The 12,014-nt window shown below is 42.3% G+C and overlaps 1 protein-coding gene and 1 long non-coding RNA gene across 2 annotated transcripts; both read left to right on the plus strand.

Moving 5' to 3' along the window:
- Nucleotides 1-777: 777 nt before the first annotated feature.
- LOC140251848 (uncharacterized) lies at nucleotides 778-2,828 on the plus strand. The gene is made up of 3 exons (XR_011903475.1): nucleotides 778-920; nucleotides 1,189-1,311; nucleotides 1,457-2,828. It is a non-coding gene; the product is annotated as an uncharacterized lncRNA (long non-coding RNA).
- A 3,226-nt stretch (nucleotides 2,829-6,054) lies between these two features.
- VMA21 (vacuolar ATPase assembly factor VMA21) lies at nucleotides 6,055-10,942 on the plus strand. The gene is made up of 3 exons (XM_072334921.1): nucleotides 6,055-6,183; nucleotides 7,840-7,949; nucleotides 9,172-10,942. Exons 1-3 carry the CDS (start codon nucleotides 6,128-6,130, stop codon nucleotides 9,312-9,314), a joined length of 309 nt encoding a protein of 102 aa, XP_072191022.1. The 5' UTR covers nucleotides 6,055-6,127; the 3' UTR covers nucleotides 9,315-10,942.
- Nucleotides 10,943-12,014: the final 1,072 nt, after the last annotated feature.

Raw genomic sequence — 12,014 nt, forward strand, 5'->3', positions numbered from 1 at the left:
GTATCAGTTCCAATGAAAATAATACAGAGATTTTCAGGAACAGGGAGAAGGAAAAGTAATTTTCGTGTAATTGCTGCGAAGCTCATCAGAAATCATGCACTTTTAAAGACTGTTTCAGCAGAGAAATGGCATTTTTCATTATCTTCCCACGCAGTATATTTGTATAATGTTTCCAGTTGTTGTGCTGGATCATTTACTCCTGAACACTCTTATTTTTTTCTCTCTCGTTTGAAGTACTTGTATATGTAGTTCTCTGTGTCTGCTTATCTTTCTACAGGCAGCAGTTCTGCTTAGCAGAAGTCTTGTGGTTCACCTGAAGTCAGACAATACTCTCAGAGTCTCAGAAGTATGCAGCTAAATATGGTGAGGTCTAACTGCTCCACTAAGACCTTCTCAGAATCTCTACTCTCTACTGCCAATGGCTCACGGTGCTTGAGCAAAGATTTCCCAGGCTGTTTATGAAAGGATGTTATGAGGTCAGCCAGGATCTGGCTGGAGTCTAAAACCTTTGGATTCTAAAACTCATTTTGAAGGAATTTTGGACTTTAAGAGCTTTTCCTAACCAAAATGAACACTATATTTTATCAGCTGGATTACATTCAGAATGGAGAATTTGTATTTGTGTCTCTCAGCGGGCTTTGGAAGTACTTTAACCCCATGTAAGGGAACATGTTGATCATGGCCTGAGCCTCTGATTAACCATCTGAGGCAAGTGATGGGTCAGCTGCAGGAGCACAGGTGAAGGTAATACAGCTGAGCTCCCAGAAGGGGTGGAGTTTGACTCCACGGCTCCTAGATCCCATTTAAGGGCTGATCACCACTAAGGTAGCATCTCTTTCTGGAGATTGGTTCTGTGTGGAGTTTTTGAGGTAAGCCTCAACATTGGTGAGCATCCATCTGGACTGTGAGCCTCAGCATTGGTGAGTCTTTTCTTATATACCTTCTGGTTATCCATTCACTTTGCATAACTGCAACTATATGTTTGTATAATTACAACTGTATGCTCCCATTCTCAGCCATTCTGAATAGCCCTCAATGCAGCACTGAGCTGTGATTTTGGTTCTTTGTGTTATTTTCATAACCAACAGGCTTAACAGATAGAAGCCCCACATGCTTAGTAAGGCTTTGTATGTTTCTGCCTCTGCAAGATGAGAGTAAAATGCAGATGGTTCTTTGATGAAACTACAGGACTTGAGCCCTGTGACAAAGGCTGAAGGGCTGGAGAGCCATGAATGTTCCCAAGCTGGCAGTGGTAGCAGGGAAGACAATGCTGACAGTGCTGCCCTGTAGCCATATGACCACATGTACTGGGTAAGAAGGTTGTAATGTTACAGTTTGGCCATCCTGATTGTCTGACAGCAGAAATGCCTTCTGTGACAGAAGGAAAGCCATATGGGTATGGCCGTAATCCAGCCCTAATATATAAGAGGTTTTCACTTTTATTCTATGCTAACAGCATCAGTCTTGAAGCCAAAGGGGTATGGTTTACGCTTCTGAAGAAGTCACTGAAGATCTGGACTCTTCCTGCTGCTTCTGTGCTCCCCTGTAAGCAAGATGTGACTGTAAGCCTACCACAGAAGCTGTCTTTTGAAGGGAGAGGGCTGTCATCCCACAGCAGCACAGCATGGGCAGAGCTAACAGGCATGGAGTCTCACAGTTCCCATTGCATAAAATAACATCCTTTTTATGAGCAGACATTCAAGCTGTAAGCCACACACACTTCCAGCGCTGTAAAACACATCTCTAGAACTGGCCAGGAAACAGATGCTTTTTCCTTTTTGTTTGCATTTGTAGAGTAGGGGACTTCATTTAATGTTTGTCACAAAACCCTCTGCTTTTCACGTTGACAGATCCCTCTTCCCCACCGCTCCCCGTGCACTCCAGCCCTGACTTCATCCTGCCCTGTCTAGTGGTGCATGTGCCAACCTTAAAACTTGCTCTGCTGGTACAAAGAATTGCATTGGATATATTTGTTCCAGCCAGCATCTTGCTTCCAGTGGTGCTTGCAAACACTGCAAGAAAACACAGCCTTTTCTACATCACCTGCTGGGAGCTGATGCTGCTCAGCTGTGCATGCTGGGTGCCTGCAGAGTGCTGGCTGCTGCAGCCTAAACCTGCTCCAGGGCCAGCTGGCAAGGAAATAACAGGGGTGATGGCAGGGAGGGCTCTTGCCTGTGCCTTGCAAATAATTGGCTTTCTGGTACAGGGGCAGGGAAATTTCCCGGAGAATCAGACAGTGAAGATAAACTAACACAGGATAAACACAGATGGCTGGGTTGTTGCTTTATGCCTCTGCAAGTTGGAGGTAGAAAAGTCTCCAGTTGTTGATGCTTTTTTTTCTGGGTGCTTAGTGTCCCAGTTATACTGTTTTGGCTGGAGATTCTTCTTTTTTTTTTTTTTCTTGGGAATCATATGAATCACCTAGAAAAATAATCTCCTCTTTGTGATAAAGCCCTTTTGGCAAAGGTGGAAAGCAGCTTGTATTCTGTCTCAGCTAAACAATACCATAAATTTTTATCTAATCTACTGTGAAATTAGTTAGATGTAACTTTTTTCTTGTCCCCATGATCGAGTTACTGTTGGTGAACAGATTTTCACCCAGCCCCAGGCTCCGAGGTAAGCCTGGTTCTGGTGGCAAACCCAGCCCTTCCAGCTTCTGCAGCAAAGCTTGGGTGCTGAATGTCACAGCAGACCGCCCAAGGGACAAACCTGTCTGTCTGCAGCTCAGAGATTATCATGGTGAACTCCTGGAGGCTTTTCAAATTCGGTGGGCTTTCCAATGCTGCCTGACACTTTGATTGGGCTGTTTGACTCTTCTTTTCTTCTTCCTAAATTCTTTAGAAAAGAAACATCACCTTTATAACCCACCATTTCCACAAAGACCCCTTCTATTTTCTAATGGTAGCAATAAGCCAAAAAGAAGTGGGAAGTTTGGGTGTATCTATTTTTGTGTGTGTACCTATTAGTGTGTGTGTGCATATCTACTTTTTGGAAAAGCACACCTCAAGCCTGTGAGACAAATCAACAACTTTGATTTTATAGTCAATATTGCCCAGGCAGCACTATAAAATGTCACATACTGGCCTAATTCCTGTAACACGTAAGACCAATTCCATTTGCCAGAACAGACAAAGGGAATTTCTTCCTCTTCACTCAAGTTCATTATCTACAGTTTCACTTGTAATTGGTAAGTATGGGTTGATTTATATCAGCTGTGGGAATGGAGCCTTTCCCACTCTTAGTATAGGGCCTCAGGTATTTCACAATGGGTGTGGAAGGCAGCCATTTCTGTCAGTAGCTCTATGTTGTCTCTGAAAAATGTCAGCAATTATAGCAGGAGGTGGAAATTAGGCTGTTAGACTTCTAACCTCCATTAGCTTATAAGACTATCTTAGCTCTTTACTCTGACTTATCCTAGGAACAGGCAACAGGGTTGTAAACAGAAACTATACTCCTATAAAGCCCATATAAACAGTTTCTTGGTTAAACCACGGCATTTGTGATAGTCTGGTTCTAAATCCACAAAGCTGGTGCTCAAGTCTGCAATGTGATCTGTGCTTTCCTTTGAGAAGTTGGACTTTGTGACTGGAGTATCACAAAGAAACAACTCTTTCTTCCTGGGGTGCAGAAGTTCAAAAACAGAGTATTTGCAGTACTGCTGGAACCATAATAACTTCAAGAAAATGAAGGGGTTTGGTAGAAAGAGATAACAGCTTCACATAGATTGACTGGCATTACTGGGGAAAAAAGGGACACTGTTCTGGCACAGAAGCCTTCATTATGTAGCAAGAGACTGACAGCCCCTAGAATAATCAGTTTGTTTTCTCAAGTCTATCAGATGCTGTAATAAAAATGTTATCGTGCCTTACAAATGCTAGCTCCCTACATAGGAATTGTCCCTCTGCACTTCAGATGCAGTCACAAACATCATGTATCTTTCCCCCGACCATGGCAAACCATGACCTGAAATAAAGCTGTGTCTCACACCTGCCCTTCTACATGGGTCTAATCCATAACTGTGTAAAAACATTTGCTACATCTGATTAAGTGGCTAACAGCCTCAAGGAAGGCTCTACTCAATATTGCTTGCTTGATGCTAGGAAATGTCATTTCAAAAGCTGGATCCTGGAGATTACTTGGCATTTCTGCAGGATCAGCCCTTCTAGCTTGTGTCCGTTCTGGCTCCTGTAACCATCATTCCTTCCCCATACCATCTCCTGTTCTGATCATCTGACTTATATCCTCTAGTTTGATAAATAATCAAGGGAAAAAACAACAAAAATGCTTGAATATTACATGTACACATACATTCTCACAAGCAGGTGGTTCTGTTTTTTAAAACTATCTTTAATATCTTCCCTTTTTCAGCTCTGCACGTGATGTGGGATTCTCTTTCTCCATCTGCCACTAGATGGTATTGCTCAGGCAGCGCTTCCCAGCTGCTCTGGACCCTCCCTGAGACAAAGCTTCTGGATGCCAGCAAGTTCAGAGGGCTCAGTCTGCACAGGCTCCCTTCTCCATCCAGATTTTGGAATGAGCTTCCTGCTCCACGTGGGCCCAAATGTATTGAGTTCTGCAGACACGCAACGGTTTGCATTGCTGAGTTGCTTTCAGTCTTGTGGTCAGACTGTGAGGTGATTCATGGGGAGCAAAGAGAAGGGCTGCAGCATGAATGAGGTTGAGAGAAAGGGAAGTGTTCCATGTGCTTGGGAGCACGTGGCCAGAGTTAGCGGGCTAGCTGGCTTTCTTGCTGCTTTGCCATTTGCTGGACAAATGGGAATCCCTTCACCATCAGGCAGTGCTCTCTGTAGAGCACCTTGCCAAGTCCATGTAGCAGGAAACACATCACTCTATATGTGCTTTGTGTTTTATACTCTTCAAGCATCCACTGATGATTGTCATGGAGGATCGTGTGCTAGAATAAACCAATCTTTAGTTGCAACTCCTTGTGCTTGCAGCACCATCTCTGCTTCAGGACAATTTTTGTTTGCTCTATAATGCAAAATCTATGGTCTGCTAGAAATTTCAGAACACTCAGTATAAGAAAACTGCAGAGCTCAGGCAGGACCTTGTGAGTTCTTGATCTCTTAAAAGAACTGAAAGGAAAAAACGTAAGCAAAAGGCTGTTTTCTTTCACAGCTGCAAAACTTTTTGAACGGCGCTGTGTTTCCCTTCAGCACTCGTGAAAGAAAAGTAGGTAAAAATGCAGGAACTTATTCAGCAAAACTATTTTTCATCTAGTGAATCGGTGTGCTGAGATATGAGGTAACTCAGTATTAAAAATACACGACTTGGGCTGTTAGGCCTCGAGTTACTCGCTGCCCTTCCACGGCTGGTAGCATCTCTGTTGTAAGTCTATGTGATATCACTCTACTTTTAAATTCCCTTGTTTTGTTGCTAAATTATCTTATGTCACTGCTGTTCCAGGGAAGCCAACAGGAAAATCAAAGCGGAAGTGGACAGAACACCACGTATCTCCTGATTAAATGTTGTCTGACACATCTTAACTGTGCACGGGTGTTTCTGCCAAATCATTTTGGTTCATTATGGAGTCTATAAATACATCCTGCTTCTGCATTTGAACTGGACTTTGCACATCACTGGGGTTTGTTCAAACACTGCTGAGCAGCCTGAGGGAGCAAGGGATCGTAGGAAGGGCTGGCTGTGCTGCAGCATTGAGACCCGCTGCTCCATTTGCAGCACGTCCCGGTTGCACCAGAGGCCATTTCCCTCTGAGTATGACCCGCAGTTCCTCCTTTGGCTGCAGAAAGTATTTTTTTACCGCCTTTGGGCGCCGAATTCATATTTGAGCACCGAAAGGACGCAACGAGGCTCTTCCAAAGAAAGCTCTGAGCAACTTTAGAGCCAGGAGAGGAAGGCAGCTGGAGGAGAACGCGGCTCCTTCTCCACAGGACGCTGCGCTTCCCGCTTAGCGCACCCAGCGGCAGCCCGGACTCTCCGCCATCAGGCCGCGCCCGCGGTTGCCAGGGAGACGGCGGCGCGAGGCGCCAGCTCTACGCACGCGCGTCTCCGGCAGTCAGGCTGTGAGCGGTCAGCTGACCGGAAGCGGCGGCGGTGCGGTCAGGTGACCGGAAGCGCTGGCCGCGCGGGGTGCTTAGGGTTGCTGATGGAGCGCTACGATAAAGCGGCGCTGAACGCGGCCTTCGCGCCCGAGATTCGGCAGTAAGGCCCGGGACGGGATGGGACCCTGGAGGAGCGGTGGGGGCCGGGAGCTGGCAGCATGAACCGGGAGGGAGACGTTCCCCGGGTTGGGGCGGCCGACTCCGGGAGCGGGGTGTGGGAGGCTTAGCGGGCCGTGCTGCGAGTCCCCGGCCGGCCTGAGTCCCTGGCAGGTCTGCAGGGTTTGCTTGGCGTCCATAGGGAGCAACGAGCGTGTGGCGCTGCGAGAAATGTGGTTGTCGGTGCCGCGGGCTGAAGTTGGGGAGTAAGCTGCAGGTCGTACTGTCATGCATCCACCGTTAGGGGCTACATAGGGAGCCTAAATAGAGAGTAGGTTCCCCTTTTCCATTGGAAAGGCACGGGGAAGTTTCAGTTTGCTTGTTCTTTTCACCCGGAAAAAACTTAGGGCCAGTTGTAGTAAAGGAACAGATTCTGAGCATCTCTTCTTTAAGCTACTTGACAAGCTGCTTGAATGTATGTCCGTTTAACGTGGCCTAATCAACACAAGTGCTGCTGGCTTTAGTGCAAAAGCTGTGTGGCTACACATCGCTGCCCTTTTATGACCCTCAGAGAATGAGGGTTTGCTTGATTTTATTTTATTCCCACTTTTCATAAGAAACATCGAGGATAAAACGTTATTTCAAGCACTACATTTGTCCCAGATGTCTGGAGCCTTCACAAATGTCCGTGGGTTGTAAGAATTGTGTGTCCCTGACTTGAATTGGCTTCGGGTACGTATTTGTGCTTCAGAGTCTGAAGGACACGTGTCATTGTTTATGGTGATCTTTGGAAGCCAGAAGGTATTGCTTGGCTTACATGTTCACTACCGCATAAAATAATCAAGTCAGTGAAGCAGAGCAATTAAAAAGTGGTAGAAGTACACACAGAGAGAAACAAGCTCTGTGTGTTGTTTTGTGAATACAAAACCTGTTCTAGCAGGCAAAGTCCAGGGAGACCTTCCCAACTACATGGTCCGTCCTCATTCTTCTGTTCAAGGTCATTTAAGCTTAGGTCTGAGAAGGCAAAAAAACAAACAAAGAACAAAATAAAAGCCAGCTATTCATGCTCTGATGTACTAGCTCCATTTTCTAATTCATGCTACGATTACTCCAAGGTTTTTAGTGGAAACAGAGAAGTTATTTTAATCAGAGGGACAATACCTATTAAAGGAGCTTTATTTCCAGCTTCAGGCAGTTAAGTCATTCCATGTACTTCCCTCTGTGCTCTAGCCCATGGCACTTAGCTGAATTTATAGTTATTTCTTCCAAAGAAAATGGGGAACTTGGCAAGTTTTGATGTGAAATATTGTCATGTATGTCATATACACGGATATCTAGTACTAGATATTTAATAGTATGAAAATAACACTCCTATGTTGTTAAAACTAGCAAAACAATAATAGAAAAATCTAGTACTGTTGCTCATCTTGCTAGTGAACTTTAACAGCCATTCCTGCATCTTTTTGAGTACTGCGGTTTTCTGTTGCAGTTCACAAATGTGTACTCGGTCTTTGTCACTTCATACTCGGTCTTTGTCATTTCAGTGCCCTCAGTTCTTGAAAAGTAATCGGATTACTTCTGGTCAAGACAAGTTCTTGCCTTGTGTCAGGCATGCATGTTGTGACTCCCTTCTATCTGTAACTTTTCTTATTTATTTCAGAAATGAGGGTTCATTAACATCAACTTTAAGAACACTTCTGTTCTTCACAGCTCTGATGATCACGTTACCTGTTGGGCTGTATTTTTCATCAAAGGCTTATATATTTGAAGGTAATTCCGTCTCTATCAGTTAGCATTACTATTATAAAGACAGGAAAACTTTCCTCTTCTGAGTGTTAATTAATTTATACAAACTGAAAGCTCTGTTATGTTTAACTTGTATGCATATTCTGTGCGTCTTTCCCTGCATTATGATCTGCAATTTAACATTCACTATTGTTATACAGTGGTTTATATTGCGTACAGGTGCAGTATTCCCTTTACCTAAAGAGTATCTTAACACCACACTTCTCAGAGCTCTATCAAGATTATCAGGGATGGGCTTTTTGCAGCTGTTGCCAATTAAATGTGTGTTCACAACAGGGTAATGTTATTTAACGATATTTTTTGTCTGCATTTTAAATCATACTTGCATTTATAAACATCGGCTGTTAAAGTCAGCTGCTTTTAAGAGCAATTTGTAACTAATTTGGAAGGTCTTCCAGGATGCTTCTCCTTTTTTGCTCTCTGCTATATGTAGTTCTCAAGGCTGAGAAGCTTGCTAAGTTACTTTCAAGTTTACTTGTAGTATATCGAATTGTAGTTCTTTTTATCTAAGATGTTTTAAATGGAGCCTTAACTTTGCTGTGTAAGTTAATGGTAAATGTCAGCATGGAGAAGATTGGGCTTGTTTGGAAGGGTGCCTTACTGGTGTGTGCGCACTTGTCTTTTTGGTTATTTCTTTATTAAGAGAAATGATGTTTCGTCTTCTGGTTTTTGAAGGCTTATTTCTTATGAGAAATACCATCTTAAGTGATGAGGAGTTTTACAATCTAATTTAAGAAGGTAGAAGTTCTATAAATGTAATTATTTTTCCACTGTTTTTTTTTTTGTTTGTTTGTTTTTGTTTTTTTTACAGTGGTGAATAAACAGTGTAATTGTTTTCTCCCTCTATTTTCCTGCCCTGCAAAGGTTTATGCTTTGGAAAAAAAAATGGATTTTGAGACTTATTTGATGCTGGAGGATAAAAAAGAAAATGTGGATGTTGTAGAACTCTGGATTGTGAACTTAAAAAGCAGAGTGTTTAATCTTAAATATTTTGCAGGCTTGCTTTATTCCAGAAATGTTTTCAAGGTCTTTAATTATTGTAGTACATTCTTTCCGTGTATCTTTTTGGTCTCCATCTTGAGATATAGCAGTACGTTGAACTTTGGTCTTTTGAGGGGGAAAAGAAAAGCGATCTTCTGTTTCAGCACTCATAACTAATGCTTTTTTCCTTCTTTTATTTTCTCAGGTACCTTAGGAATGTCCAACAGAGACAGCTATTTTTATGCTGCCATAGTTGCTGTAGTCACTGTTCATGTGGTACTTGCTATGTTTGTGTATGTAGCATGGAGTGAAGGCACTCGACAGTGGCGGGAAGGCAAACAGGACTAAAATGAAAGCCATCATCATCTGATACCTACAGACTGTAAATATCATTTCTGCAAATGAAAAGCGTTCTTCAAAATGTGTAATAGATGTATGCAAAGATCAGGCTGATATCTCAGCCCTCTTCAGTTATAAGGCCCGTGCTTGTCTTGGATGTGTAGCAGTATTTTCTGTAGTGCTGATGGAAGTTGTATGTGGGTGTAATCAGCTTCTACTAGGTTGAGCTGAGGAGATATTCACATGAGATCAGAATGAAATACTTAAAAAAACCAACAGCTCACATAGCTGATTTTGCAATTCTTAGTATTTCTTCCCGCCTGCTCTGAAAATAACATTGGCCTGAAGCAAGCATTATGTTCTTAATTTAACTAAGTTGCTATTTAAAAGGGAATATACTTTATGATGAGATTTCTGTGATTAGTCCAGGTGTGCATTCACTTATGCTAATTCATCAGGTTACTACAAGTATAGTTTACTTTGTTGGACGAAGTGGAATAAAGGCATTGGCCCAAACAGGCAGCTCTTTACAGTGATGTGCTAGGCAGAAGCTTTGTACCTGTAGCAACTGGAAGCTGTCAGAAAAAGCTGCAGATGAGCTCTGAAAGTCTCATTAAGGAGCACCTTCTGAAGTATTCTGACCTTCCTATCAAAAACAAATGTTGCTTTCTGGCTTCAGTAATTCATTTTTTCAGGACCTCTCAGTTCAGTTACTTGTGTGGAATCAGTAGGTTGTTTAAAGAGTAACACGAGGTAAATGCGTTTAGTGACCTTACCCTGCAGTTAGACTTTGAATCCAAAGCACTAGACAAGCTTGGTCTGCTATGAGGTTGGAATTACTCCTTGAAGAGGTTGAGTGATTTGAGACTTATTACTTAGAAAATCATGGGGTGTCTTCTTAATGTGGAATACCCACCTTTCCTCATCTTCAATTGTGATTTTTGTTACACTATAAAATTTAATCTCTAATTTCCTTTTCTCTTGTTTTGAGAGCGTTTGTCTTATTAGTGCAGCGCTTACCTTTCTGTTCTTCTACGGTTAAATCTCGATGAAGCAAAAGAAATGTGGCACACTTTTTTTTATGTGCTTACTTCTGTGTATATACTTGATAATTGCTGAAGGATGCAACTGCATTGCCTGTGGTGAACTACAGCAGTGACAGCTATAAGCCGCGCTAATGAGCAGTGGAGGAACAAGTGAGGTATAAGGGAGAAAACAAGCTGTAGCCGTCTGCAACTGTTGTCCTTTATGAAGCAGAACACAAGAACGATCACATTATGGAAACTTTGCTTCTCTTCATGTGTATGAAGTTGTACACTGTGAAATGATACAATATGTTGAGCTCTTTTTCTTCCTCAGTTGTGTCTGGACACTTTCTGTAGTACAACAGTGGTGACGCTTTTGTGTTGTAGAATAACAGCCTAAATTTCATTTCTCTGTTGGACTGATGTTAGCAATCTCTTTAGTCTGTGGAGAAAACTTCTCCCCTCGGTTCCAGCAATGCACAGAACTTTTTCTAAAGCTGTTTGCTTTTAAGTTATTGTACTTCAGGTCTTTCTGTTAAATTGAGCTTTCAGTTTGTTGTATTAGTTGAGTATTTTTTTGAAGTGTTTTGCTTAATATAGGACTTGGAATTATTTTGTTGCTACATTTGTCTTCTGTAAAATGTACCCATAAATGAAACAAAAATCAGGTGTCCGTACCCAGTAGTGAGAGGAAGAAGAAGTAGAATCCCAGAACTCATTCCTCTCTTCAGCCTGTGTGTGTGTGTGTCTGTGTGTGCAAACATACACACTGTGTGCTAGGGTGTAGCTAAGCATTAGCAATGAAACCTGCACAGGAGCATGAGGTTAATACAAATCACTTTTACTTTGTATTTCTGGAATGTTAGATTGCTGCCAGCAAAGTGGAGAACAACTGGTGATGGATGAGAAAAGTGAACGTCTCATAGCACTGAAATACAAATGTAGTTTGTATTATGGCATATTGGGTCCCTGTTCTCCAGTGTGTGGAATATGCACATTGTAGAACAAGTAATTTACTTTAATAAGAAACTGCTCTGCAATACATGATGCACTAAATAAACGCGTGTGCTGAACATTTGGAATAACATCTTTCATAATGCTCATGAATCCTGCAGCTTACAAGTACATCAGCTGTGGCATTATTCGGTAGCTGTGGTAATTTACAATGGTGTATGGATGTGAAAATGGTTGTTGTGCTTTACTGCCTGGGTCTAGTGCTCTGTTTTACTTCACACACCTGAATTCTTAGATGCTAGATTAATTTCCTAGGAGTAGTAAGGAACCAACGAAAATCTAAGAAGCTTGATTTATGTATAGAAATCATAATGTCTCAGCAGCTGGATGTAGGAAGATCTTTTCTCTTTGAAGATAATGTTTTGATCAGAGATGTTCTCCCTGAGAAAAGGGAGAATTTGTGAATTTCTGGACAGTAACAGTCAAATACCCCTGGCTTTTACCTGCCTATGGTTGGAAGCTGAAACAACCACTAAGGTAAGTGCTGCAATGTGAACAGCCAAGTGATGGAATTACACCATGACTTGGAAGCTCAAAGAAGAGAAACTACAGTCATATTACCTACAATGTGCATGGAATAGATACTCTGCTGGGAGTCGCGTTGTGCCTTAAAAATGCCAAGATTTATTATACTTCAAGAGCTTGTTTGTGGCTTTTTTTATTAAGTGCT

This window comes from Excalfactoria chinensis, chromosome 4 (assembly GCF_039878825.1).
Source record: "Excalfactoria chinensis isolate bCotChi1 chromosome 4, bCotChi1.hap2, whole genome shotgun sequence".
In the NCBI taxonomy this organism is placed as follows: domain Eukaryota; kingdom Metazoa; phylum Chordata; class Aves; order Galliformes; family Phasianidae; genus Excalfactoria; species Excalfactoria chinensis.

Excerpts from the sequence above, each read along its gene's own strand:
- VMA21 (XM_072334921.1), top strand. The coding sequence starts at position 6,128 with ATGGAGCGCTACGATAAAGCGGCGCTGAACGCGGCCTTCGCGCCCGAG. Across the intron at positions 6,184-7,839 it reads TTCGCGCCCGAGATTCGGCA|AAATGAGGGTTCATTAACAT; the intron begins GTAAGGCCCGGG and ends TATTTATTTCAG. Across the intron at positions 7,950-9,171 it reads AAAGGCTTATATATTTGAAG|GTACCTTAGGAATGTCCAAC; the intron begins GTAATTCCGTCT and ends TTATTTTCTCAG.